The 27,200-nt window shown below is 37.8% G+C and overlaps 2 protein-coding genes across 2 annotated transcripts; one reads left to right on the top strand and one right to left on the bottom strand.

The window, feature by feature from the left end:
* Positions 1-544: 544 nt before the first annotated feature.
* On the bottom strand, positions 545-8,085 carry sco1 (synthesis of cytochrome C oxidase 1). The gene is made up of 8 exons (XM_066641596.1): positions 7,783-8,085; positions 4,926-5,176; positions 4,183-4,296; positions 3,701-3,791; positions 3,270-3,467; positions 2,208-2,300; positions 1,937-2,052; positions 545-957 (listed from the first exon to the last, which is right to left on the bottom strand). Exons 2-8 carry the CDS (start codon positions 5,064-5,066, stop codon positions 823-825), a joined length of 888 nt encoding a protein of 295 aa, XP_066497693.1. The 5' UTR covers positions 5,067-5,176; positions 7,783-8,085; the 3' UTR covers positions 545-822.
* On the top strand, positions 7,128-26,284 carry tbl3 (transducin beta like 3). The gene is made up of 23 exons (XM_066641595.1): positions 7,128-7,322; positions 7,489-7,540; positions 9,028-9,123; positions 9,216-9,263; positions 9,599-9,740; positions 9,867-9,951; positions 10,109-10,279; positions 10,838-10,913; positions 11,039-11,135; positions 12,271-12,482; positions 13,186-13,327; positions 13,476-13,534; positions 13,640-13,746; positions 14,600-14,735; positions 15,009-15,239; positions 16,259-16,329; positions 17,774-17,930; positions 19,715-19,773; positions 20,523-20,626; positions 22,007-22,078; positions 23,218-23,376; positions 23,778-23,871; positions 25,613-26,284. Exons 1-23 carry the CDS (start codon positions 7,291-7,293, stop codon positions 25,965-25,967), a joined length of 2,757 nt encoding a protein of 918 aa, XP_066497692.1. The 5' UTR covers positions 7,128-7,290; the 3' UTR covers positions 25,968-26,284.
* The last annotated feature ends 916 nt before the right edge of the window (positions 26,285-27,200 follow it).

Genomic DNA, 27,200 nt, shown 5'->3' with positions numbered 1-27,200 from the left:
GGCCTTGTCCTCTTGGCATCATTCTTTTCTACAAAATACACAATGCTATCTTAAGAGCCGATCCATATAACTTATAATTCCAAGTGAGGTTTATTATATGAGGATCAGGTAAACGAAATTGATGACATGGGCAGCAGGATTTGCTGACAATTCACTGCACCTTAATTCATATTGCTTTTCAAATTTAAATTGTGGACAATTTAACCATTATATTTACTTGGCTTTAAGATTCTCCTAAAGCCATAACTACTTCAGATTGTAGGTATAAAAGCTGATATTTAATTACTCCTATGCGCTGCCAGCAACAGTTAGAGTAAAAGCAATTTGTCACAAATTGTACATTAGGTTCCCACTTAGTCAAACTTAACTGACAATGGCCACATTCCACTTGATGAGTATGGCCTTTTCCTTTTGTTCTCCCCTTCTGCTGTGACTGGCAATTTGTCTAACAAAGTTCTGATGCATTTCTGAATAGAGAGCCAACATGAGTCAACATGAGCATAAACACTTTGACAGGGCCAGTCATCAAGAAAGTTCCCCATAAAACCAAACACATTTTTAACAGTATATTCTTTAATGAAATGTACAACAAAATCAACCTTTCATGTACTGTGTGTGTGTACAATGAACTGTAAGAGCTGAACAATGGTGTAATTAATTAAATCACGGTTGTACCATAATAAATAGTAAATTTCACTTCAGGGTGAAAAAGCGTCCAGAACATTCTGCTGGGGAATATGTAGAAAAAAAAAAAGAAAAAAAAAGTACTGGAGGAGTCAGCACTTGTCATTCTTTCAAAGCGAAATCCAGTGTGACACACTGCTACTTGGTCGGTTTGTGCTTCCTCATGTGCGATGCAATGGAAGAGGAGATCTCCGCTGCTTTCTTGTTCTGTCCATAATAGTCCACAAACTTGCCATCTGGACCCACCAAGTACATAATGATGGTATGATCAACCTACATATAGAGCATAAACACATAAGTAAGTTACAGAAAATCCAGTCTTATTGTCTGTTAGCATGTCTTCTGCTGGATGTAACAAATACACTCTGTCCACCTTCAGTGCATCGCAGGTTTTTATAAAATATTAATGGAAAAATAAATCACGGATTTTCGCTATTTTGCGGGTTTTCTTTGGAAATCGATCGGCAGAAATATATACATCTGATTAATTTTTACATGAAAAAAATCCGAAAATGTATAAAAATATATTAAAAACATTAATTCTAACAATAAAGGAATGTTGTAAATCATATATTATTACAAATCTCAGTAAAAAGTGCATATTTACTCTCGGAAATGATTGGTTATTAAGGGAATGGGAAAGGTTTATGTAGCGTAAAAGTGTGGGGGATGGTTTATAAAGCCTTAGAATAGTGTACAAATACTTAAATATAGCATCCCTACTTTGTGGATTTTCATTTATAAACGAGGGAACACTGTACTATTTTTCAAGTACTTTGATATTTTTATTGATCAAACTGATCAGCCGTAACATTATGACCACCTCATTTCTATACTCACTGTCCATTCTCTAAGGTCCACAAACAATACAGAAGCACATTGTAGTTCTACAATTATAGACTGTATTCCATCTGTTACTCTGTATGTACTGTTTACTCCAGCAGCACTGTTGTGTATGATCCACTAGTACCATCACAACACACATCATCACATCACCCCCATGTCAGTGTCGCTGCAGTGCCAAGAATGATCCACCAGCCAAATATTTCCTGCTCAGTGGGGGTCTTGGCCATTGAAGATCAGGGTGAACTAGGGCAATTAAGGTATGCAGAACAACAGATGGACTATAGTGGAGCTGAGAGAATGGATTATGAGTGAAGAAACAACAAGGTGGTCATAATGTTATGGCTGATAAGTGGATGCTCCAAGAAACTAAACAAGGCTTGAATGACTGAAGGAATGCAGTACTCACAATGTAGTCGTTGTCTTCATCTTTTGGACCCTGGCTATAGTAAACTCGGTAGGCTCTGGAGACCTGCTCAATTTGTGGGCTTGTTCCAGTCAAGCCTATCAGCTTGGGGGAAAACTCTTCAGGGATGTGAGAAAAATGGTTGACAAATGAAAATGAGTTTCTTTTGTGTACGTTGTATTGAAATATGTGCAAAAACTAAACCAAAAATGACACAATGAAAATGACTGCATTATCTCATTAAAGACAACAGCATTTTCCACATTCAGTTTACCTTTGACATACGCAGCTAAAGCCGCAGGTGTATCTCTTTCTGGATCGATTGTGATCAAAAGTGGTGTTAAGTTTGGGAGTGTCTTTATCCTATCTGTAAAAAATAAATAAAAATGTAAAAAGTGATTAATAACAAGATAATAATGTGCATGTTTTGAAACTATATTTTTCATTTTAACAATAGATATCTCAGAAACCATGCAAAGTAATTAAACACATTCATTCATTCATTATCTGTAACTGCTTATTATTATTATTATTATTATTATTATTATCGTTACACTTATATAGCGCCTTTCGCCTTTCTAGACACCCAAGGACGCTTTACAATCTACACTGCTCAGAACACTCAATTCACACACACTGGCGAGAAGCGGCAGCCAAACGCGCACAGCGTACTCTCAACCAGAAACGACCGTCCACCTGGAGGACTGCATCGGGCACTAGGGTTTAACCCAGGACAGAGCGCCAATCCATATCTGGGCTCACACATACAGACATTCATTCACACACCAGGACAGTTATTAGAGAAGCCAATTCACCTACCCTCCATGTTTTTGGACTGTGGGAGGAAACCGGAGCCCCCGGAGGAAACCCACGCAGACACGGGGAGAACATGGAAACTCCACCCAGAACATGGAAACTCCACCCATTATTCATTTCAGGGTCGCGGTGGGTCCAGAGCCTACCTGGAATCATTGGGCGCAAGGCGGGAATACACCCAGGAGGGGGTACCAGTCCTTCACAGGGCAACAGAGACACACACACACACACACACACACACACACACACACACACACACACTCACACCTGCGGACACTTTTGAGTCGCCAATCCACCTACCAACGTGTGGTTTTGGACTGAGAGAGGAAACCGGAGCACCCGGAAACCCACACAGACACAGGGAGAACACACCACACTCCTCACAGACAGTCACCCGGAGTGGGAATTGAACCCACAACCTCCAGGTCCCTGGAGCTGTGTGACTGCGACACTACCTGCTGCGCCACTGTGCTGCCGTAATTAAACAAAATCTTTTTTAATTATTATTATATTTTATTACCAATTTCATCCACCACTGCAGTCATTTTCTCCAGTTCATCAGGGCAGATATCTGGACAATGTGTGAATCCAAAATAGATAAGCACCCACTGGCCGAGGAAATCCTCACTTTTAGAAGGCTTATTATTGTGATCGACAAGTGAAAATGGGCCTCCAAGAGATGGTTTCCCTAAAGACTTTGTCCTTTCTCTTTCAAACACTGTACCAAAAAAAAAAAAGACATATTATTCTTCATCTCACGTTAATTCATAACAATGGACATAAACCTTGCAGGATCAATAATTTGTTCAACTGAATTTTTAAATAGATTAACAAAAGCAATAATTATTTTTACAGCAATGAGCAGATTTCCGTTCTGTGTTAGATTTTGCGAGCTGTTGCATCTTTTCTGAAATGGTAATACAAGTAGAAAAATAAATGTAAATGCCTTACTTTCCTCTTTTTCGTTTTTAAAATATTTCATCCCCAGGAGAAGCGAGCCACCCACGGCAAAGGTGACAGCAAGAGATTTCCATGTCACTGGCTGTCAAAGAGAGATGAACTTAAGATTCTTCAATGTAATTATTTGTCGAGCTGTCTCTCTCTAAATAGGTGCTGTACTTTAGTTCACTGATCTGCAATATACAATTTGTTTATCATTATCGTAGTAATATCGAAGTAAATGCTTCAGTTAACTTTCTGTGGGTGTTTGGATGAATCCAGTCAAACTTATTGTCTACAGATTGTAAACCATCTTGGTCTGTCGATCAATCTTTGAATACAATATATTACTCATTCAGGTGTTTTTACTTTTCACAATATTAGGACGTGAAACTGATTTAATTTTGATCAAATTCACATTGCCCTGGCACCTACCGAGATCTAATACAGACCCTAAAAAATAAAGTGATAAGTCATACAACATGCACACTTACACCAGTCTTCTTGCCTGTAGATTTGTTCTTATCAGATGATGAAGGTGGAGGTAACGTAGACAGTGCTTTCACATTGGGACATCGTGGTGTATTCCTTGTTAAAGCAAGATTCAACTGCAGAGGGCAAAGCAGACATACAAAGTGTGACTGTATATACACATACAGTTCAGGGTCGCAGTGTGTCCAGAGCCTACCTGGAATCATTGGGCGCAAGGCTATATATATATACCTCACAGAAACTGACCAGGGGCAAGGGTTAAACCCTGAACCCCAGAATGCCACACATATTAAGTACATGATACATGATTAAGATATGGTTATATATTTATTTTTTCTGTACTAATACATTGTGTCTGAGAGAACCAGTTAGAACAAAATTGCACTTCGGGCAGAAAAGCTAGCTTTGTTGTTCAGGTTCGTCTCTTTTGCTGCTGGATCTCTGAGCACCCCCTGGTGGCAAGGTAGGTGAACTACAAAAACACAGGTGAAATTGACTAATGCACCTTTAAAAGTTAGCCAGTGGGTCAAATTATTATTTTTAGTCAATTGTCTAAATTAAATTATGCATAAATTCTCTAAAAATATCTGCACTTTACACTCAAATGTTTCACTTTTCCTATAGAGAAGACATTATAAATACAACATATCTTTAGATCTGAAAAACGACTGATAGAGATAGAACCTGTATTGGCTTGTGCTGGGAAAACAACTAAAGTGTTTTTGAAAGCAAATGCAAAACCTACCAGTCGGCATGTTCCTCTGTTTATCGGCTCTGAACGAGTGAGTCCTATCTTCTGCTGTAGGACCAAAGTGGTGTAAAACTTGTGGAAAATGACTGGTTTAAACACAGGACTCCTCAGTCTCTGGAAACACAGCGTGGCCATGACTGTGTGCACTGATATAAATACAACCCCAGTTTAGATGTAGAGCTCTTCACTGTAGCTCAATAACATCACTCCGAGCAGATCAGAAAGGAGTCCCAAAGCACAGGGAGCTGAATGAAACACAGGTTTGAGGTCAGAAGAGCTGTGTGATATGTAACGAAACTAAAAACGGACGTGAGGTAAGGTAGAAGAGAAGGGGAGCCTTAAATGATAGCGACATCTAGCGGTGGGAAAATGTTGATAGAATCCCGCCATCTGCTGGTGGCTTTAAAACATTTTGAATAGCTCAACGTCATAATGCGGTGTAACACAAACAGCAGTAAACAGTGAGACTGGGCGCTAAATTGTATATTGAGGTTGTACTTTATAAAGCATGTTGTAAGTAACGTAATCATGATTACTACACATCGTGTACGTATAGTATCCGTCTGGGAGTATTAGTGACAATTCTGTAGTTGTATATACAAGTTTTATGCAAGACAATCATAAACTTTTAAAATATTACTTAGATGTAATTCTACGCCTTCACATTCATTCAATGTGCGCAGATCTTGACAAGTACTTCTTCACTGATGGCCTCTAACATTTTAAATACAGCACATGGACAAGTTAATAAGAGGAGAGAGAAAAACATTCATTCATTCATTTATTATTTATTAAAGGCTAAGCACCACTGAATGGACCTTCATGAATATTTCACATTATTGTAGTTACTGACAGATATAGGTATGAATTAAAATGAAAATAGCAGCTTAATTTGCTTTAAAACTGACAATTTTATTAAATTGACGGAAACACCCGAGCTCGCTACGGAAATTCTTGAACGCAACCGTGACGTCACTGGTGGACAACAGCTGAACAACGTCGCGGTAAAACACCGTTATGACTGACTGTTATGACAGTATCTAGCTAAATAACCGACATTATTCATGACAATAGCCTAGCAATAAGCTAAACTCAAATTTAGAGGTACCGTTATTCTTGTAAATGTGATCGAAGTCCAACTCGAATTCATCCGACACTATAAACCTCCGTAATGCAGCTACGTAGCCGAGTATAATCTGAGCCCCCGAGTTTAGCGAGTCAAGCTAACGTTAACTAACACCAACTAAAACAGGCGAAGTGAGTGTCCTTACCCTGTTTACCTCCATGTTACAGAGGCTCTTGAACACCTTTCGTTGGTGTCCTTACATGCCCATATTGTTGGAAAAGCGCCAGTGAAATGAGCTACAGATAACGGAGTGAGCGGAGGGTCCTTTCCAAAGTGTCCGTTTAAAGTTGACAAATTTAGTCCATTTTCTGGATATTTTGGGATCTTTGGGCCATTTGTGCACAGATGTCCCACTGTACATTGAATGATTGCAGCCAAAAACAACACACCTTTTCCTCATTTTGCATTAAATTAAGTGCAGCTTCTAGAGTGTTGTCCACCATCTACGTCACAGGCAAGACGCCTATTAGAGTTTCCGAACACCGTTGGGGGGGGGGGGGGGGGGCAACGGTCTTTTAAACCTTATTCCTTCAATTAGTAAGAAATAACATGTTTTCTGACTATCAATAAACACAAGTTAGGAACTCAGATTCCACTGTATTTATTTGTTTGAAACTTTCATAGAGCTGGTGCTTAGCCTTTAAACAGCAGGGGGCGACCTGAAAATTTTGCTTCTATACTAATAGTTTAAAAACACAACCTTAATGGCTAGTAAAAGTAGTGGAATACCTAACAGCTAGTACATTCAGATTCAGATACAAATGTAGCTAAATTACAAAATTATACACAAATTGTAGCATTAAAAATTATATCATTACAAACATTATGGCGCTACCATCTGCAAAAAAAACATTGGCTGAATCTCAAATGGCTTCCTACTTCCTACATAGTGCACTACATCGGTCAGTAACTTAAGTTTTGTGCGCCCAGATTTTTGGATATGTCTTGTAGCTTGTTGCTAATATAACTGCATTTCTGTAAGACATATGTAGACGAAGGAGCCGTTATTAATGACTAGTGCACTGGTGTGATCATGTGCACTATATAGGGATCAGGCAGCCATTACAGACTTTATGTTCCGTGTTTGTTGACGTCATTATCGTGCGACAAGAGCTTGAACGCATGTACATGCGCATGGGAGAAAATTTGCTTCAATGAAGCTGCAGAATTAGAGTATTTACGTTAAAGATTAAAGGTTATTGGCGAAAAGACGGGAAAGGACAGCGAACTGGAATGGCAGCCAACGCCCTGCGGTTCAAAACCAAGTAAGAGTGGTTTCTGATGTAAATGAATGTGTTTTATCAGGCAAATGGCAATTCTCATTAACTGTCTGTGTGTTCTGGTGTTAGGTTTTCTTGATTCCATTAAGTTAACCAAGTAGATAGTTATTTAAATACTTAACTGATTCTAAACATCATTATATACTTATAGCTATGCTGTCTCAAGCAAAATCGAGCCTTTCTACAAGGGAGGGAAAGTACAGGTAAGTTGTGTTTGTTTCATAATGGGGATTCACTGATATTTGAATAGTATCTGATATGGGTTTTTATGGTTTCAAGTACCTACCTATATAATGGCAACTAGATCTACTTGAATTATTTTTACAGACAAAAAAATTAACATGATTAAAAATCAAAGCTTTATTTTCCATATGGTGTTCACATAAAACATTAAAAATATCTATTTGTACCTACGTTCATTGTCCATTTTTTCAGCTCCACTTACCACTTCGACCGCATTTTAGTCTACAATTACAAACTGTAGACCATCTGTTGCTCTGCAGACATTGTTAGGTCCCTTTAACCCTGTCCTTAAATATTCAGGGCCCTCCAAAGAGCAGTTATTATTTGGATGGGGAATCATTATCAGTGCTGCAGTGACAATATTGTGTGTTGTGTTGTGTTGGAATGAGTGGATCAGACACAGCAGTGTTGCTGTTGAGTTTTTAAACACCTCATTGTCACAGCTGGACCGAGAATAGTCCACCAACTAAAAATATCCAGCCAACAGCATCTCATCAGATGAACTACTTTCTCTGAATTTGCATCTAAAAGATGGAACAAAATGTTTGGTGGGTCAATAGAGTAGACAGGGACACAATATTTTAAATATGCTAGCGACTCTGTACCACTCAAACCGTCAGTGTTGAGAAATTATCCACCAATAGTGCCTGCTCTGAGGAGGGCCAGAAGCTTTGAAAGGAAGCTAACATACAGGGGTTAGACAATGAAACTGAAACACCTGTCATTGTAGTGTGGGAGGTTTCATGGCTAAATTGGAGCAGCCTGGTGGCCAATCTTCATTAATTGCACAACTATTGCATCCAATGGTTCAATCATTGTGTCCTGAAGGTGGTGCCGTGTATCAGGACGACAATGCACCAATACACACAGCAAGACTGGTGAAAGATTGGTTTGATGAACATGAAAGTGAAGTTGAACATCTCCCATGGCCTGCACAGTCACCAGATCTAAATATTATTGAGCCACTTTGGGGTGTTTTGGAGGAGCGAGTCAGGAAACGTTTTCCTCCACCAGCATCACGTAGAGACCTGGCCACTATCCTGCAAGAAGAATGGCTTCAAATCCCTCTGATCACTGTGCATGACTTGTATATGTCATTCCCAAGACGAATTGACACTATATTGGCCACAAAAAGAGGCCCTACACCATACAAATAAATTATTGTAGTCTAAAACTAAGTGTTTCAGTTTCATTGTCCAACCCCTGTATCTTCCAATATCAGATTGAAACATTATTTAGGGTTTTGTTTCCAGTGCCAGTGTATTTGTATGAAGCATGTGTCTACCAATGCTAATGTTATTTGTATATTACTGAGTCTACATAACCATATAAGAATTATATAAATTTCTTTCACTATAGTTATTAAATGTGGTAGTTCTGGTAAAAAAAAAGTGTGTATTTATTTGTTTGTTTGACCTAATTTGTTCTGTTCTCTATTGTCCTGAAGATAAGTAATGATGAAAAGTACATCTTTTGCACCTGTGGACCAAGAGTTAATGTTTTACAAATTGACACCGGCAAAATAATTCACAGTATTGAGCAGGTAAGTGTTCTCAGTTTGGTTCGATGTGAAGAGAGCAGTTCCTAAATATGCTTATCTTAAGCTGTGTATGAAATTTCTTTTTCGATTTGTAGGATGATCAGGAAGATATCACCTCCTTTGCCCTCAGTCCTGATGATGAGGTATTTTGCACTCCAATTCTTCATTATGAAGTGTGTAATAGTGCACTATTTTCAGTTGTATTTATAACATTTCAGATTCTATGGTAGAGCTTCAGAGCTAAGGTAGAGGATGATTTACTATCATCCATTCACATATATCCTGGGAGGTCTGATCAGAAGTGCTTAGAAATTATTTAGTAGTTCTATTTTGTTTTTTATTCTGTGTGTGTTCCAGAAAAGAGTTTTTCATTTCTCAGGATGTCAGTTTTCCAATTTCATTTGGTTAAAGTAGAAAAGGTTTGAGCCAATCAATAGAGAAGAAGTAAGGGCCATTATTTGTTTTTGTTTGTTTCCAGATACTTGTGACTGCCAGCAGGGCTCTGCTGTTGAAGCAGTGGGACTGGAAGCAGGAGAAGTGCCAACGCACTTGGAGAGCCATTCACAATGTTCCTGTGGCTAGCATGACTTTTGACTGTACCTCTACTCTGCTAGCAACAGGTAGCGTACACAAGTACATACCGAAGAATTCCCAAGCTGATGTGCTAATGAGGTGTCCAGATTTAAACCTAAATCATTTTTGAAGATTGTATGTTGAGTCTATGGCCTTGTTCTTCTTTTTTCTAGGGGGCTGTGATGGCACTATAAAGCTCTGGGATGTACTGAAACAGTACTGCACACACAATCTGAGAGGCTCATCTGGTGTTGTCCAGTAAGAAATTAAAGATGATTTTTTTTAAATGAGTTTTTTGTTTTTAATGAATGCAGTCTGTAGTCAGATTTCTTTATTTAAATCACAGTTTGTAAAGAGAATAGTGGTAGGTCACATGTCTAGTGTGCCCAGTTTCTTTATTCTTTGCCCTCTTCAGTTTGGTTCAGTTTCATCCAGACATCAACCTGCTGCAGCTTTTCTCCTCCTCTGCGGACTGTGGCATTCGTATCTGGGACCTGCGCACCAGCAAGTGCATTTGTGTACTGGAGAGCCATTACAGTGCTGTCACATCACTGGCCTTTTCCCTTGATGGCCACACTCTGATCAGGTACGTGGCACCTTCAGCAAGGCCACATTTACCTAAAGTTCTTCATTGTAGGGATAAGATGTACCCACGTATACAATTGTCAAATATAGCTTTTGTTTGGGAAAGTACTGTAGCTTGAACAATAGTTATATGATGTTTTGTCCAATATGAAATGGGTACTTTTTTACATGTTCCAGGGTGAATCACCTTCTGTAGTTTGCTGAAGCTGGATCTCACCCAGCAGTAGTGTTTTTCCCAAACCACAACAAAACTACTGCAACACCTGTTGTTGATCATGGCAGTGTAGTGTCTTATTGTTATTTAATGTGGCACCTTTTAACCAAATGTTCTTTGCATGACCGCATGGGCTGTACATTTTTATTTACTATTATTTGTGGGAATTTCAAGAGATTATATGAAATCTGATCTGAGTGAGCCCTTACAAATTACATTACAGGACAAGCATTTCCAAAGCTAATCCAAATTGAATAATAGGGGTACCACCCCCCCCTCTTTCTATTTTGTTGCCTTTTCTTTCATGATGAATTTGTAGACAAGGCATACTCTGTTTGTTTCCAGCTCTGGACGTGACAATATCTGCACAGTGTGGGACCTGAAAGAGAAGAAAACAAAGAGGACAGTTCCTGTCTATGAGGTGAGGCTGTCGGTACCGTTACAGAATTTAACGTGAATGGGGAATATTCTAAATTAATTTTGGTTGACAATGTAGATTTAGTATTTACCATTTATAGGCTTATTTGTGTGTGTATTTTTAATTAGTCTCTGGAGGGAGTTATAGTTCTCCCAGGAAATGAAGATTATTCTGAACTTGGAGTGAAAAGTGAAGAGCTACACTTCATCACTGCTGGCACTAAAGGTATACACTACTTCTTCTAACATTAACATTTTTATTTTCCTGTCTAAAGTCAAGTAGATGGCGAATAGAGTAAAACCTCTCTCTCTCCCCCTTTTTCCCCACTTTGTTGTATTCTTATCATTAATTACAAAAATTTATAACAGCGAAGTTTCAAAGTTGGGGACAAATGTGTGTTTATTCTGTGTGTGAATGTGTTGGTTAAACTTTTGCGAAATCTCTCCTCCTAGCAGTCCGTATTATTTGTTTAGTTTTTAGTTTTACCAGTTAAGAAATAATGATTTTAAATAATGTGCTGTTGATTTAACAAATTCATGCAATCAAAGAGTATCTGAACAAAACTTTGTTCTTCAAACTCACTCTCACCACTTAATCTCACCGTTTAATATAAATAATTATCTTGGGTGCCTAAGACTTCTGCACATTACTGTAATAAGAACCCGAGGCCACAGTTGGTGATTTAGCCTTACAGAAAATATTATACTAATATATACATATATATATATATATATATATATATATATATATATATATATATATATATATATATATATATATATATATATAATTAATTTCTGGCTACATGGTCTGTGACTTGTTAAATATTATGTGCCTTGGCCATTTTGTGATTCAAAGATTCCCTGATTTTATATATTAACTACAATTTTCTATTTAATTAACTTAAAACTACACACATTAATAGGTTTTGGGCCTGCCTTTTGCATCGGCAACAGCTTCTGCTTCTCTGGCAAGCACACTAGATATTTATTACACTATGTGATGTCATAGTTCTGATAGTTAAAATGCATCCATCAAATCATAAAATATGGAGCTCCATCGCTCCAGAGAATACAGGTTAATTGTTTCACAGTCTAATGCTTGAGGGCTTAATATTCCTCTAGCAGACATTTGGCATTAGCTTTGGTGACCTTGGGCAGAGTTTGTGCAGTCAAACAATTATGTCAGCAATGTATGCACCAAAATGTTAGCTTTTAGTACGGGGCACTGTAAATATTTTTTACCCTTAGTGTACACAAAGCCCAAAAATATATACATATATACATGTTTGAGCACCTGATGTTTTAGAAATAATTGTATTTTTTAATTAAAAAAAATATTGTGTTCTCCTCCTGACTAGGTGTGTTGAGGGTATGGGAGTCCAGCTCAGCTCGCTGTGTGTTCACACAGATACTGCCCAGTGCACCAGTGTCCAGCACAGAACAGACTGATGGGGACCCCCTAAGCCTAGTCTACTGTCTGCACATGCCACTGTCCAATCGCCTGGCTACTGTCACTGCCGAACACAACATACTGCTCTACCAGCTGCCCTCTCTCAGTGTGCAGCAGCAGGTGAGAAAAGCCCACTTAATTCCCAATCCATGTTAAAGTAAAAGGCCACTTTGGGGATATCCTTGGTCCAATGACAAATTTAAATATGGTTAATGTGGCATTTTCTGTTATTTTAATTTTATTCATCATGAAATTAATACACAGTGTTAATTAACACATACAAAAATACAACCTAAATCCACAAAGTGGAGCTGTTGCATTTCACCTGATACATACATACATAACTTGGCTGAGATATGTGTGTGTGTATATAAAAGTAAAAGTGAATTCATCCTTTGAAATACGGAGAAGACACAACCCAAAACCCAATGTCCAGAACATTCTTTTTTAATGTAATACAATTGTGGTTAACATCACGGGACTTCATAACAGTGTCAGATCTTGGAGGGTGATCAAATCACATCACATAAGTTTTGTAGAATGCTATTTGTCATGTTTTAATGGGAATATGAGGTGGATACCCAATCTGGTCTTATCTGGATTGTCCTAAACACATATCCTCAATGCAATTGTGCCATTACCTTTCTATATTTATCTACAATATTATAAACAATGCATAATTTCTCTGTCTTAAGTAAAATATTTGTATTAATATTTTCATCATTTGAAGAGCATTACATGATGAATTGACCAATAGAAATGTCCCAGAATTACTTGGAGATGTTTTTCAATATGTATTTTTCCCCCTCCCCCCCTTGTAAAGTTTGTGGGCTACAATGATGATATCCTAGATGTGAAGTTCTTGGGGAAAGAGGACACTCATATTGTAGTGGCCACTAACAGCTCTCAGCTGAAAGTGTTTGAGCTGGCAACCAGCAGCTGCCAAATTCTCTATGGACACACAGGTAAGCATCATCCACGAGCATTGCTAATTATGAATTATTAATTATTTTATTTATTAATTATTATGAATTATTGAATATGTAATGTAGGCATAGTGTTCAGTAAACTAAGATATAATGTATTCGGATTCCAATTTTTTTCCCCCCATAGACACGGTCCTGTCCCTAGATGTTTTCAAAAAACGATCAATGTTTGTGAGCTGTGCCAAGGTAAAACAACAAAAATTTAAATACAGTGAATATTCATAGAGATAACTCTTAGAAGCTGTTTCTTCATGTCTCTATTGGTGTGACATTTTACTATGCTTTGTGTAGGATAAATGTGTTCGAGTGTGGAGGATGGACCCTGAGACAGGTCATGTGCAGTGTGTTGCTCAAGGAGAAGGTCACTCCAATGCTGTGGGATCTGTCTCTTGCTCCAGGTCAGAAAATGCTTTTTAATAATAGTCACTCCAAAATGTTATGTGTGCGTGTGTTTAAAGATAATCTCAATCTTTTGAACGGTGGTTCTCAAACTGTGGTGCATGAAGCAGCAAGAAGTTACTATTTAATTAAGGAATTTATTCATAACTCAAAATGTAAAGTTTTCTTGTGCAAATTGCATGATGTTTCACAGTTTTCATAATTAGGCCCCAATACAATTTGTTTTAAATAAAACAAAAAGTTACACATACACCGTAGTTGATTACGTCTGTAAGGGAACAGAAGCATTCCCTGGCATTTTTCCCAGGGAGGGAAGGCGAGCCCCCGTTTTCTTTCTTGGTGTGAGCAAAGGCTAGAGACAGACATGAGCAATTTGGACTTTATTACAAAAAAGGCAAAGTTGAAATGAGATAAACAAGCTGAGACCAAGCCTGAGAAATACTTTGGAGCCCAGAAGGACTAAATCCAGAGACAAAAATACAGAAAAACTAAGTGAGAATTCTGTACATGTGAAGACAAAATAGAAAATGCTCAGATGAAGAAATACAACGTGGCCGTTCTTCGCATCATTAGAGTCCTAAAACTCTATTTAACACAGCAAACATTGGCAAATATTCCAGTAAACAAGTTTAATATTCCATAACAATGAAACATTTAGAAAATTCTAAAAATCAAATAAAGGAAGCACCCTTTTGCACAATTTCCCTTGCCTTAACACACCAAGGAGCTGTCAAATAGCTAAATAGTGGAATTTGCTCCTGACTGATAGAACTGAACTGCACAATTCTTTGGCTATACATGAATTAAGTTGGACAATCCTGATGTAACTATTTTCTGTCCTTTTCTTTGCAGGTTAAAGAAGGCCTTCCTTGTGTCAGGCAGTCAGGACTGCACTATTAAGATATGGGATCTTCCTGATGTGCTTCCTGATGAGGGTGAAGAACCAGTCCAGCTCACTGCAAGTATCACTGAGAAAGCTCATGACAAGGTTAGTCATTTTTCACTAGCTTTTTGTGTCTGCATGTGGTTCCACAGGGCTCTATACTAGACCCATAAGAGTTTCGCTTGCAGGAAGAAATTAGCTTGAGGTGTCATGCTACCAAGTGTATTGATTTGTATTGTAATGTTTGTATAGATTAATTGAAAGAGTGAATGCTTTGCTTAGGCTTTTCAACATGCACTCCCACGCCCCCCTGCAACCCCCTTCAAATTCACACTCTCACACACTTGTGGTTTCACCTTTTCTTTCTCCTTTTTTCAGGATGTGAACAGTGTAGCTGTCTCACCTAATGATAAACTCTTAGCCTCTGGCTCTCAGGACCGAACAGCTAAGCTGTGGTCCCTGCCGGACATGAAACTGCTTGGAGTTTTCCGGGGTCATCGTCGAGGTATCTGGTGTGTTCAGTTCTCCCCAGTGGACCAAGTGCTGGCCACTTCATCTGCTGATGGTTCTATCAAGCTGTGGGGGTTACATGATTTCAGCTGCCTCAAGGTAATGCACATAGAATAAGCAAGAAGACGTGTGAGCATTTAAACAGACAAAAATACGATTGGGTTTTTTTTGTACTAACTACATGTTCATTTGCACTATGTTAATAATGCGTGAGTAGTTCACATCTGTGAGATACAGTGCACCATAGCAAACCTCAATAAACTTTGCCTGGCCTTCATTATAATAAAGTCAGCTCTTTAACAGCTAGAATTTGTAGTTGATCCAATTTCCCAGCTTTCAAAATGTAGCCAAGGTTTTACCAGTTCTTAACTGCCTGCTTGGAAGTAGGACTTTTGACTCTCCAGATATAAAAAATGTGTGTAAAGTTTGCCAAACTGTGTGCGCACATGCCTGCAGTTAATAGCATGTATACCACCTGTTCACATCAACATAGTGTGGTAGATAGATGGTTAAAAATGAGGCGGATTAACAAAACAAAGCTGAATTGTCATAGTTCTATTTAAAAAAAACTGGTGGTAAAAAAGCCCATCTTGGTCATGTTAAAGCACGAAAACAAACATTTAGTGAAAAAATATAAAAGATAGTAAGTACTGTAGAACAACCCTGTTTTCTAAAGAAGGAATTATGTGCAAAATGTAAATAAGAACAGAATGCAATGATGTGCAGATCGTATAAACCCTGTAATTATTTAATGGTACAAAGAAATCATCAAAAACTATCGGATGGCTGTAATCTACAAGCCCTCACACAACACTGCAATAAAACAGGCATGACTCTTTAGAGGAGATCACGACCTGGGCTTCCACATACCATCGTCTGTGAACAGTTTTTACTGCCTCCACAAATGCAAGTTGAAACAAAATATTTTCAAAGAGAAAAATGTATATAACTGAGATCCAAAAACACTGGCACATTCTCTGGGTCCAAACTGATTTAAAATGAACTGAGGCAAAGTTTAAAAGTGTCCTGTGGTTTTTAAAAAACAACATGTAGGATTTAAGTTTCCAGTGTCTCTGTGTTTGATTTTTGCCTTACCGTCACTGTGGTTTTATCCACAGACTTTTGAAGGACATGATGCTTCTGTGCTGAAAATTATTTTTGTCAGCCGAGGAACTCAGCTTGTCTCTGGGTAAGTCACGCACATTGTCTTTTATTATCTTATGAAGATTTGTGTTAACTAGAGCATAAAGATTTCTTATCTCATTCCATGGTAGTATTCCAAATGTTTTGTTTTTAAACAAAGCGTTTAGAGAGTCCTTTGTGTTAATCTGCCAGCTATTGTGTCATTAAAGGCTAAGCACCACTTAATGGACCTCCATGAATATTCCACATTATTTTAGTTACTGACATATATAAGTATGAATTAAAATGAAAACAGCAGCTTAATTTGCTTTAAAACTGACAATTTTATTAAATTTGACGAAAAAACCCGAGCTCGCTACGGAAATTTTTGAACGCAACCGTGACGTCACTGGTGGACAACAGCTGAACAACGCCACGGTAAAACATTGTTATGACTGACTGTTATGACAGTATCTAGCTAAATAACCAACATTATTCATGACAATAGCCTAGCAATAAGCTAAACTCAAATGTAGAGGTACCGTTATTCTTGTAAATGTGATCGAAGTCGAACTTGAATTCCTCCGACACTATAAACCTCCGTAATGCAGCTACGTAGCCGAGTATAATCTGAGCACCAAGTTTAGCGAGTCAAGCTAACGTTAACTAACACCAACTAAAACAGGCGAAGTGAGTGTCCTTACCCTGTTTACCTCCATGTTTACCTCCATATTTATTTGACACTTTCATAGAGCTGCTGCTTAGCCTTTTATAGCAAAACAAACACTACTAATCGTAGATGATGTTACTCTCTTAAAGTCTCTTTGATTTCTTTGTATTCCAATCTTTCTATCATGCGGCTATAGAGAAAATGCAGAGTAACTGTTGTTCTTCACTTATAGGAACAAACTGGACATTTAAGGGACTAAAAGTTGAGCATGTTTATATATTAAACAGAAAAATTCAGGAAAATAAGTTTATGGACATGAGTCACTCAGTAATAAAGTTTCTTTGTAAGTACAGTATATGCGCTTTACCATTGCCTGGCAATGAGTTTATTACAACATAGAACGTGACAAAATTGAGTCATCACCAAGTTGTTGTTTTGTTGTTGTTTTTTATTGACATACACAGCCTTTTACTAGTAAATATTTAGAAGTTTATATGACTCCAGGTCTAACCAAAGGGAGTCATCTGTGGCATCTTGCTAAAATAAACTTTTATAGTTTCCCAGGAACTACAGCTTTATCGGGTTCTGTGTGTAGTGACTTTCACTCGCAAAAATAAGTTACAAAACTAAAATCCAGGTTCCTGAGATTAGACCTGAGCTCTTATTTACAACTTCTGAGAAATCTGCGTTTGACTAATGGAATAATGTGATAATGAATTTATTAATGGTGTTCCTGTAAATATATGTATGTTAAAAGTTGAATTACATTTTCTTCTGTGTGGTAAATAATATTTTGAAATTTCCATGTGCCCTCTGTTCCCACAACCCTGTCTCTCTTCAGTGGGTCAGACGGCCTGGTGAAGTTGTGGACCATTAAGACCAATGAGTGTGTAAAAACCTTTGATGCTCATCAGGATAAAGTGTGGGCTTTGCACGGCAGCAGCAAGGATGATTTGATGGTGACTGGATCTGCCGACTCAAATATCGCTATCTGGAAGGTATGTGTTTCCAAGGCTGTAACGGTTGAACAAAATGAGCTGAAGTACTGACTTTTGCTTCCATGGCAACAAAATATGTTTTTAAACAAGGTTTCTGTATCTGACTTCTCCATACTGATACCACAGACATTTACACAGTAAGTGAGCATGTGCAAATGGGCCTCTAAATAATTAGGAAATGTTTCGTTGTGCGCTCTGAGCATCCTGACCTGCCTAGTGTTCTCAAAGTATTTGAATGAATCAAGGGATTCACAAGTTAATTATGTGATAAAGTAAATCATCTTCATTTAAGATGTGTTTAAATAAAATTGAGGGAAAAATAAACAGTTCCATAGTACAATTAAGTCCTAATCAGAGAGAGATTCTGTTTAAAAATCCCCAAGTTAATGATTTAAAAGGAAGTGTTTTTACCTTCTTTGACCTGGTTATAGCCTAAATGGTTACAGTAGAGTTCTACAGATACTCAGTTACTGTTTCACGGAAGTATACTATTTACAAAATCAGGAGCTGGATAATTTATTAACTTTCTGAAGAATACAGTGTAATCGCTACATAATAAAAGTTCTGCATTAAGGCGTGGAGAAAGTGATCAGTCAGTAGGGTTTTGATCTTAATCACAGCAGGATTTCTTGTTTGAACATCATTGTTCAGCACAGTGACAACAGCATTGATTTTTATTGTTGCAAATGCAGTTACTAATCCCTCATCTTGCATTTGAATAATTAAAATGAGACATATAGAAACTGTCTCCCCATGTCTGCATGGATTTCCTGGAGGTCCTCCAGTTTGCATTCACAGTTCACAAAAGTGCTTCCCTCTTTACTCAGAAAGCATCCTTAAGGGTTCCTCCCACAATCCAAAAACATGTTGATGTGTGAATTGTATAAGTACAATTACGTAGGTGTGAATGTGTGAAGCCCTGAGATGCACTGACTAAACAGAAGGACTAGTTTCAGTGATCGTTTCTTTAAATGTGGATCTCGTATTCAGTGTGAGGTTCCCAGGATTGAGGCTCCTCTGTTTACTGTAAACAGTAGAGCACCCAGCAGTGAGGAGCAGGGAGAAAAATTGAAGAACGAGATCACGGGTACAAAGCGGCTGAAATGAGTTTTCTCTCATGGGTGTCTGGACTCTCCCTTAGAGACAGGGTTAGGAGCTCGGACATCCGGGAGAGACTCGGAGTGGAGCCGCTGCTCCTCCACGTCGAGAGGAGCCAGTTAAGGTGGTTCTGGCATCTGATTCGGATGCCTCCTGGACGCCTTCCTGGTGAGGTGTTCTGGGCATGTCCAACGGGGAGGAGGCCCCGGGTCAGACCAAGAACACGCTGGAGAGAGTACATGTCTTGACTGGCCTGGGAACGCCTTGGCAAACCCCTGGAAGAGCTGGAGGTGGTGGCTGGGGAGAGGGAGGTCTGGGTTTCTTTGCTCCTACTTCTCCCCCCACCACCCGGACCCGGATAAGCGGTGGAAAATGGATGGATGGATGCACTTTTAAAATTACTTTTTCATATGTCCCCCTTAAATGCTGCAAGGTCATCTATATAGTCAAGTGCTTGCAACTGACTGGATAATTTATTCAGACCACTGAGGGTACCAATTGGTTCTAAATTTGGCCTGTAATGGGGTTCTGAAACAGCCTGATTTTTAACCAAGATTCAGAAAATTCCAACATAAATTGAACAACAGCTTTGAAACCTGATGTCAATACAAACTCTCTCTCTCTCTCTCTCTCTCTCTGTCTCTCTCTCTCTCTATCTCTCTCTCTCTCTCTCTTCGTGCTTCCAGGATGTTACAGAAGAGGAATTAGCTGAGGTGCAGGCGAAGCAGGAGGATCAGATCCTAAAGTAAGTTTGCCCGATATGTGCTCATAATGTTTTTCCATGAAAGTAGTGGCTGGCCAAGTGACACTTGCTGGCCTTTTATTTCTACAGATGTCCGAGCAGATTTCCCTTCTAAATGAAACCCTGCCACTCTAGTATAATTTCTTATCTTAAGCCAGAATGAAAAAGGAACTATATACACGTTTGCCTCTGAAACATGTTCATAATTTAGTCATTTTCAGAGCAGCCACGTACTTTCAAAGCATTACAGCTCAAGAAGCATCATAAAGGAGCACATTTTTCAAGTGATTTTTGCTCAGATTATGAAAGAGCCATTATACATACACTTAAGGGCCTGGATATTTCGGAGATTCTGTAAAACAAATGCATTATAAACATGGCCACCCCCATGTAGAGGGCGTGTTCTGCAGAGCAAAATCTACGACGTCATACATTTGTGCGCATCTGTGTGTTTGTGTGAGTTAAAACAGCATTTATTTTCCAAAATATATCTTTTTGGTGGCAAAATCATTGATTGCTGGTTTGAGGTGAACCAGTTAATTAATTGTGATCATATCAGATGATGTTATTAAGCAGTTTTATAGGATACATTTATAGGATGCATAGATCCATTGCTTCTTGAGAATGGGGTTTGGTAGTAATCCATTTAAAAAGGTTTTTTGTTTAGCTGAGTGTCTTTGAATTGTTTTGTTGTTTGAATATACAATTTGTATACATGCAAAAACTCTCAATGATGTGACTCCTCATTTCAGGCAACAGGAGTTGTCCAATCTGCTTCAAGAAAAGAAATACTTGAAGGCCTTGGGCATTGCCATCTCTTTGGACCAGCCACACACTGTCCTTAGAGTTATCAAAGGTACTGATATTCGCCCTCTGAGAACCTCAGACTAGTAGCATTGGCACACAGTGGAATGTCATAATGGACACTTATTTTTAGTACCGTGGGTGTTTTATAAGATTTCAATGGGCAAACAGGTCAAACACCATATCTCTCATTACAAGAATGTCATGTGTTTTTTCAGAAGAAGAATGTAGACTGTGGAAACAAATGAATGTAACCTGTGAAAGAGGCATTTTCTGATAACTCTTGGTGCTCAGTTACACCGGATATACTTTCTTTTTTCCATTAAGTTATGTTTCCCAAGTAAAATTCTACAAGTCTACAACTGCTTAATGTAATATGATTCAAGTGGTCAATCACTGTCCAAACAAAAATTAAAAATCATTTTTTAATGAATATGTTTTTAAATAGACTTTGTATCTATTATTATAACTTTTACATTTGGTTATTTCTTTCAGTAATATATTTTTTGTATGTATCATATTTGCTGATTTTTATTTGACTCCATATTTACTTTGTAATGGATTTTTCAGTTGTACTTTTTAAGGTAGTGGTCATTCACAGCTTTTTGGCTTGTTAAATCCCAAAAGTTATTTACAATTCTGGAAAGGGAGCTTAGTGGCAACTATAGACAGAGTTGTTTGATTTTTCTGTCATTCAATATCATTTTTAAAATGTCAAAATACTTTAATTAATCAATTACTATACTGTGCTTACTGGATTGCTTCAGTACTTACATACAATATTTCAGTTTCATACATTAATACAACAGAATAAAACGATTCAATGGCACTATTGTACATCACTGTACAAGACTGTACATCAATAGATCAGCTCAGAACCTGAAGACAGTAGTATAGTTCTCGTCCTTTAGAAACAAATTTCAATACCCAAACAATGTGTCATATCAACATAGCAAGCCAAGAATCATTTATAAAAATCTTGACTGGTGCTGGGCTTTCTCAATTTCACTCATGGAAAATGATGACCATTAAAAGAAAAGAAAAATAAAAACTATTCAACCTATTGATGTCTTTACAATCATCATACTGATTCTGAATCATGGGCAGAAACAGTGTGAATGGTGAAATGCAGTTTATTCATAAGAAAAAGCCTGTTGTGAATAGAAACTCTAGAGACATGTCTTAAACTGGGATCTTAGCCAGACATCCTGTGCTACAATGGTCCTTTTAGTGTCAAAAAAATTAGTTTTAAAAAGTAATCGAAGCTGTTAGAGTAGACTGCCCTAGATACACATTTTTAATTGGTCATTTTCACATAATTATAAGAATGGTTCTACCTGTGAAATTGATCAAAGGTTTTAATATAAGGAATATCAGGAGCTCTTCACTTTCTACTGATGTGGATTATAGTCTCTTATTCCTGTGTTTACAGAAATTCGGCAAGAGGAGGAAAGTGAGCAGCAGATGGAAAAGACCCTCCTTAGACTACGACAGGACCAGAAAGGTGAGATCCCAGTATCAGACCCTGGCTAAAATAAAATAAAGGAAGAAGTATTGTAAGAAAAAAACAGACATGCATCAAGGATAGGAAGAAGAAAAGAACCAAAAAAGAATGCTAAGATTAAAAAAAAGATAAAAAAATTGTAAGTATATACAAAAGAGAATGACAGAAATTAAATGAAAAGGAAGAAAAATCAAGAGACAATATGGAAAAACAAAGAGACACTGCTATGTGTGGTATAGAAATAAGAGAAATACCAAATATTGAAATACAAAAACCTGAGGACAAGAAAAGAAAGCAAAATAATAAGCAGAAGATGTTTAAAGAAATACATGTTGGAATGTTGTTGAATATATTCACAAAGGGACTAGTCACTATATCAAATAAATTTTATACATTTTCCACCTGTCTAAAATACATTCAGAACAAAGATCATGACATGTATGTGCTGTAGAATTTGACTGCAAGAGAAGTTTGCTATTGGAGAGCGCTATTAAATGAAACATCTATGATTTTGGGGAACTGCAATTCTCTCTGGTTTGTTAACGTTCAGGAGCACCATACCTTTTAAAGGGGAATGGCATATTTGAGGAGACTGTTGTTTGTACATAAACTTATGTAGTTAAACTTGTCTTTAAGTTTTTATTCGCTGTTTGAATGTGTTGAATTTGTAACTCAATTTTTTTTATTTTGTAGCATTTTTGCTTTGTCTATACTTTTATTCAGTTAGCTGTCTCCAGAATTCCAAATGGGTTCCTACCTAAATAATCTGAAACAGCAATAACTCAACTATCCCCGTTATGTAGCAGTAATAAACCAATATCCTCAACTCTTTTCATGATTTTCAACTTTTATAGGGCTCTTAGCCTAGCATGTCTCACGGAGCAAATTTTTTTTACTGACACCTGGGCTTCGTAAACACATTAGACTGTGGAAACATCATCTGAATTTTATAAAAAGTGATTTTTTTATTACAGTCTTAAACATCACCTTTTTAAGCACTTTTTAATGCTTTCTGACTCTAGAAAGATACTTCTGGCCAGGATATTTGGAACGTCTTAGCAGTCCATTTTGATAATGTCTTGATATCTAGAAGTCTGTCTTGGTGTGTTAATATTCTGGATGTATGTATGTGTATGTAGAGTCTCTGTTGCGATACTGTGTGGTGTGGAACACAAATGCCAGGAGTTGTCTGGATGCTCAAGCGGTTCTGCAGGTCCTGCTGGCCAACCTGAGCCCTGATGAACTGCTGAAGTTTCAAGGCGCACGCACACACCTGGAGGGCCTCGTCCCTTACACTGGTCAGTAAAAAAAAAAACAAAGGATGTATGTACTATAGTAAACATGTCAAATGCCAAAAATGTAAGTCTGCCAAATGTCAAACATTGTATATCCGAAGGTCTGTATTGTAATTAGTGGCTTCAGCTCTTGAAGATGCAGGCATTTTGGACATAGACCTGAGTCACACATTAAAATATATGGTAGTAAGTCTGGATCTTTCAGACTATGTATGTAATTGGTTCACAGTTACTGCATGCAAATATTTGTGTTTGTACCCTTTGATTTCAGAGCCTTGTTGCTGATTTTGTAATACACAAAAAAGTATACTCATTCTTTAATGATTAACATTGGATTTAATCGAGAATTGTTTTTCAGAGTGTTAAAAAACATCACTGATAATTGTTGTGAATTTGTTCAACAGAAAGACACATGCAGAGGATCGGGCGTCTGCTGCAGTCCTCCATGTTCTTGGATTACATGTGGCAGAAAATGAGAGTGACTGGAGGCAAAGACAGGTCAGTCTGGCATTTGTCATAGGTACAGTTTCGACTCAAGATTATTTTACAGGAAGTTCTCTATCCCTACTTATGAACTGTCTTCATGAAACCAGTAATGGCTTATGTCATGAGGCTGAGACATTGAGATGTAGGTACTATATAAATGCACCTAAAGAAAATTATTTTACAATCACATGAGCTGAAAATTTGCATAGTCTTATAAGGGTTAACTGTGAGGTTAATTTAGCATTGATCCTTTAATGTTGCAACTGATCCAAGAGTTCACAAGGATGTTTTGGGATTATTTGTAATGCTGTCTCTAAAGCTGTAATCTTTAATTTCCTTGAACCAGACAGCGAAAACATTTTAAACAGGTCAGACATACTTCCTTTGAGTAGTACTTGTTTCAGCAGAGATTAAATAGCAAGTATTCTGGAAGTTGGCAGAGGTATGAATGGAGATGATTTTTGTAGGCACTCTCTTTCCAAGTATGCATATGTGCCATTGTGTTGATCACTGTTTAAACATCATTGTACATCGCCATCCGGAAATCGCATATCGAAATCCGTTTCATAAAGACCCAGGTTTGAGAAACCCGTTTTGTGGTTCTGCATTCCTTTATTGCTTATTCAATGAAAAGTCATTTGAAAAGTTTACCCAAGATTTTGTCAATGAAAAAGAGTTTAAGCAATTATTGTTTGTTTACCTTCTTTGTGGGGTTCTATTGATTTGTCTTAGACTACATTTACCTTTATAATAATTATAATAGTTTAAGGGCACTTGTTTATGTTTTTAAATGAACAGTATTTCTCACTTTGTAAACACACCACTGCTGTGAAAAGGACCCATATGTTCAGAGTTTATCATTTCCATCACATTTTATGCATTTGCAGCTAAGTATCCAGTCTAGGACATGTTGAATGTGGCTTAGGTTTGATTAGGGAAAAAAAACTTGGTTTAAAGCAACATTAGATAAGATTTGGTATTTTTCTCCTGAGCTCCAGCTACAGTTGCAGAGTGTTGTTCACTTTTACGGGACCCTCCTGAAATCAAGACTCTGCTCAACAACTATTCAACTTTTGGGGGAGGGTACAAAACCACCCCCACCACCCTCCCCCAAAAGTTGAATAGTGCACTTTCTGCATTGTTGAGCCCGGAGTATAAATGACCAGTGGCTCTATTCTCCTTATTACGAGTCTGTGAAGCATCACAATGATCTTGAAGCTGTAACGTTATGGTAAAAATACTACCTAGTGTTGCTTTAATCAATTCTATATGCTGCACAGTACTATAATCAAACAGGATTAATAATGGTCAACTTGTATTAAAAACACGTTTGGTCAGCGTTCTTTAAGTACAGGGGGTCCTCGACTTACGACGTTTATCCGTTCCTACGTCGTGTCGTAAAGCGATTTTCGGTGTAAGTCGGAACATACGTACATACTCTACGTAAATAACATACTGAAAGCACTTATCCTAACACCTATCCTCCTCGGTCCCGCGTGTATTCTTCCACCGCGCACACCAAATACGAACTTCGCGTTACGCCGTTTAAGACGCAGAACCACTTAAGTCGAAACAAGGCTTTATACAGTAAATGGGAGATGTGTCGTAACCACGAAACATTGTAACTCGGGACTGACGTAACCCGAGGACCTCCTGTACAAATGATATCCACTCTAGTTTTTGTATTCATTTAAAATTGGAGGATCTTGGTATTAAACAATAGCTAATTAACTTTGTGCTTTTATTATTGTAGTGGGGAGCTACAAGGTGAGGAGATGGACACCAGTCCTCAGGGTGTGTTTATAATAGACAAGAAGCCTACACAGGAGACATCTGACCAGTCAGACCCAGAGCCGGAGGAGGAAGAAGATGACAGCGAAGAAGTAGACAGTGAAGAAGTGGCAAAGGATGAAGAAAGCATCAGTGTCTCAAAAATTGCAAACAGCAGGCAGATTTTGAGAGAGGTAGCCAATAATGGGGTCAGACACGGTGACAACGATTCCAGTGAAGAAAGCTCAGAAGAGGAAGCTGTCATGGAAATCTCAACAAAAGTTCCTGGTGTCAAGTCAACCGTTTCCACTCCCCGCCTACTAACAGAGGCAAGGTGATTGACAGGTTTATCAGCAGGTCATGGAAAAGGCCTTGAGATCTGTTAAACAAAGCTACAGTCTGAGAAAAATAATTTCAGCTCTAACTCAGAACACTGTGGACAGCTTAAGTCAGTAGAACTTCTTGCAGAACCTTATAACATCGTAAAATAAAGGCTGACTTCCCCTAATGGAGGGAGATGGGGACACTGTTTGTACTTGCATAGTGAAAGAGAAATCGATTTTTGTACGTAGTTCTAAAACAAAATATTCTCAATGTTTCCTTTTGATTGTGATCCCGAATATAATTCAATATATTTTTAATAAATTCTGCTTTGTCGGGAAGAATCTCGTGAGGTTTTTTCTCCCCCATTGAGGGACACGGGTGATTTCATTTTTAAAAAGTATAAATATAAATGGCTCTGAAAGTATATAAATAATTGATTTATACTATAAATGTATTAGTCATTGTGGAGCGAACGTACATTTCAAAATGAGACGTTTATTTTAAACAGACCAATCCAAGACAGTAATTTTTTTAAAGGGCAGCTAATGTGTTTCAGATAATCTGCATAATTTATGTCTTCGTACACTACTGAGTTCATGATTTCATAAAAACTCACTGACATTATTGTAAGAACAATAGCCCCTGTCCCTGAAGCTTCCATTTTTGAAGTTTCCATCTCTGATTTGGTCTGATCTGGTTGGAATACCTCTGTAAGCTTCTTCCATAAGAAAATCTACCATCAGATCATTAAAAAAAAAAGAGTTTCTCTAATTCAAATATATTGGTTAAAGATTTGAAGTACCTTTAAGCCTTTTAAATCTATTTACCATTGTTTAAATAGGTGGTGTCTCTCTTTGTGGCCACTGTGTCATGACAAAACAAACACATCTAGTGGTTTTGTATCACTCCACCATTCAAATTTTGGAAACGAGGTTTGCATAAAACTAACGTAACAATGGCGTGTGTCGTCTTCTGTGTAATAATGGAAGGAAAAGTTATTGTACAAGCTGAAGCTACACAGATTAGCAGTTTTCCTCTGTTAGACCTTTTTGTCTGCTTCTAGGCTTTGATTTATTACAGGATCATTTCAGACTTGTCAGAGTGTATTTTGCTTAGGTTGGTTTAGTGAAGAGTCTAATGTCACTGACAAAAAAGGGTATTGTCCAGGTAATAATCCTCTAAATGTACAATATAAAGATGCTTATATAATGTAATATTTAATTGAATTTATTCAGTCAGCACAATAG

Source organism: Hoplias malabaricus, chromosome 13 (assembly GCF_029633855.1).
Source record: "Hoplias malabaricus isolate fHopMal1 chromosome 13, fHopMal1.hap1, whole genome shotgun sequence".
Taxonomy (NCBI): Eukaryota; Metazoa; Chordata; class Actinopteri; order Characiformes; family Erythrinidae; genus Hoplias; species Hoplias malabaricus.
This window is presented reverse-complemented; position numbering and strand designations above follow the sequence as displayed.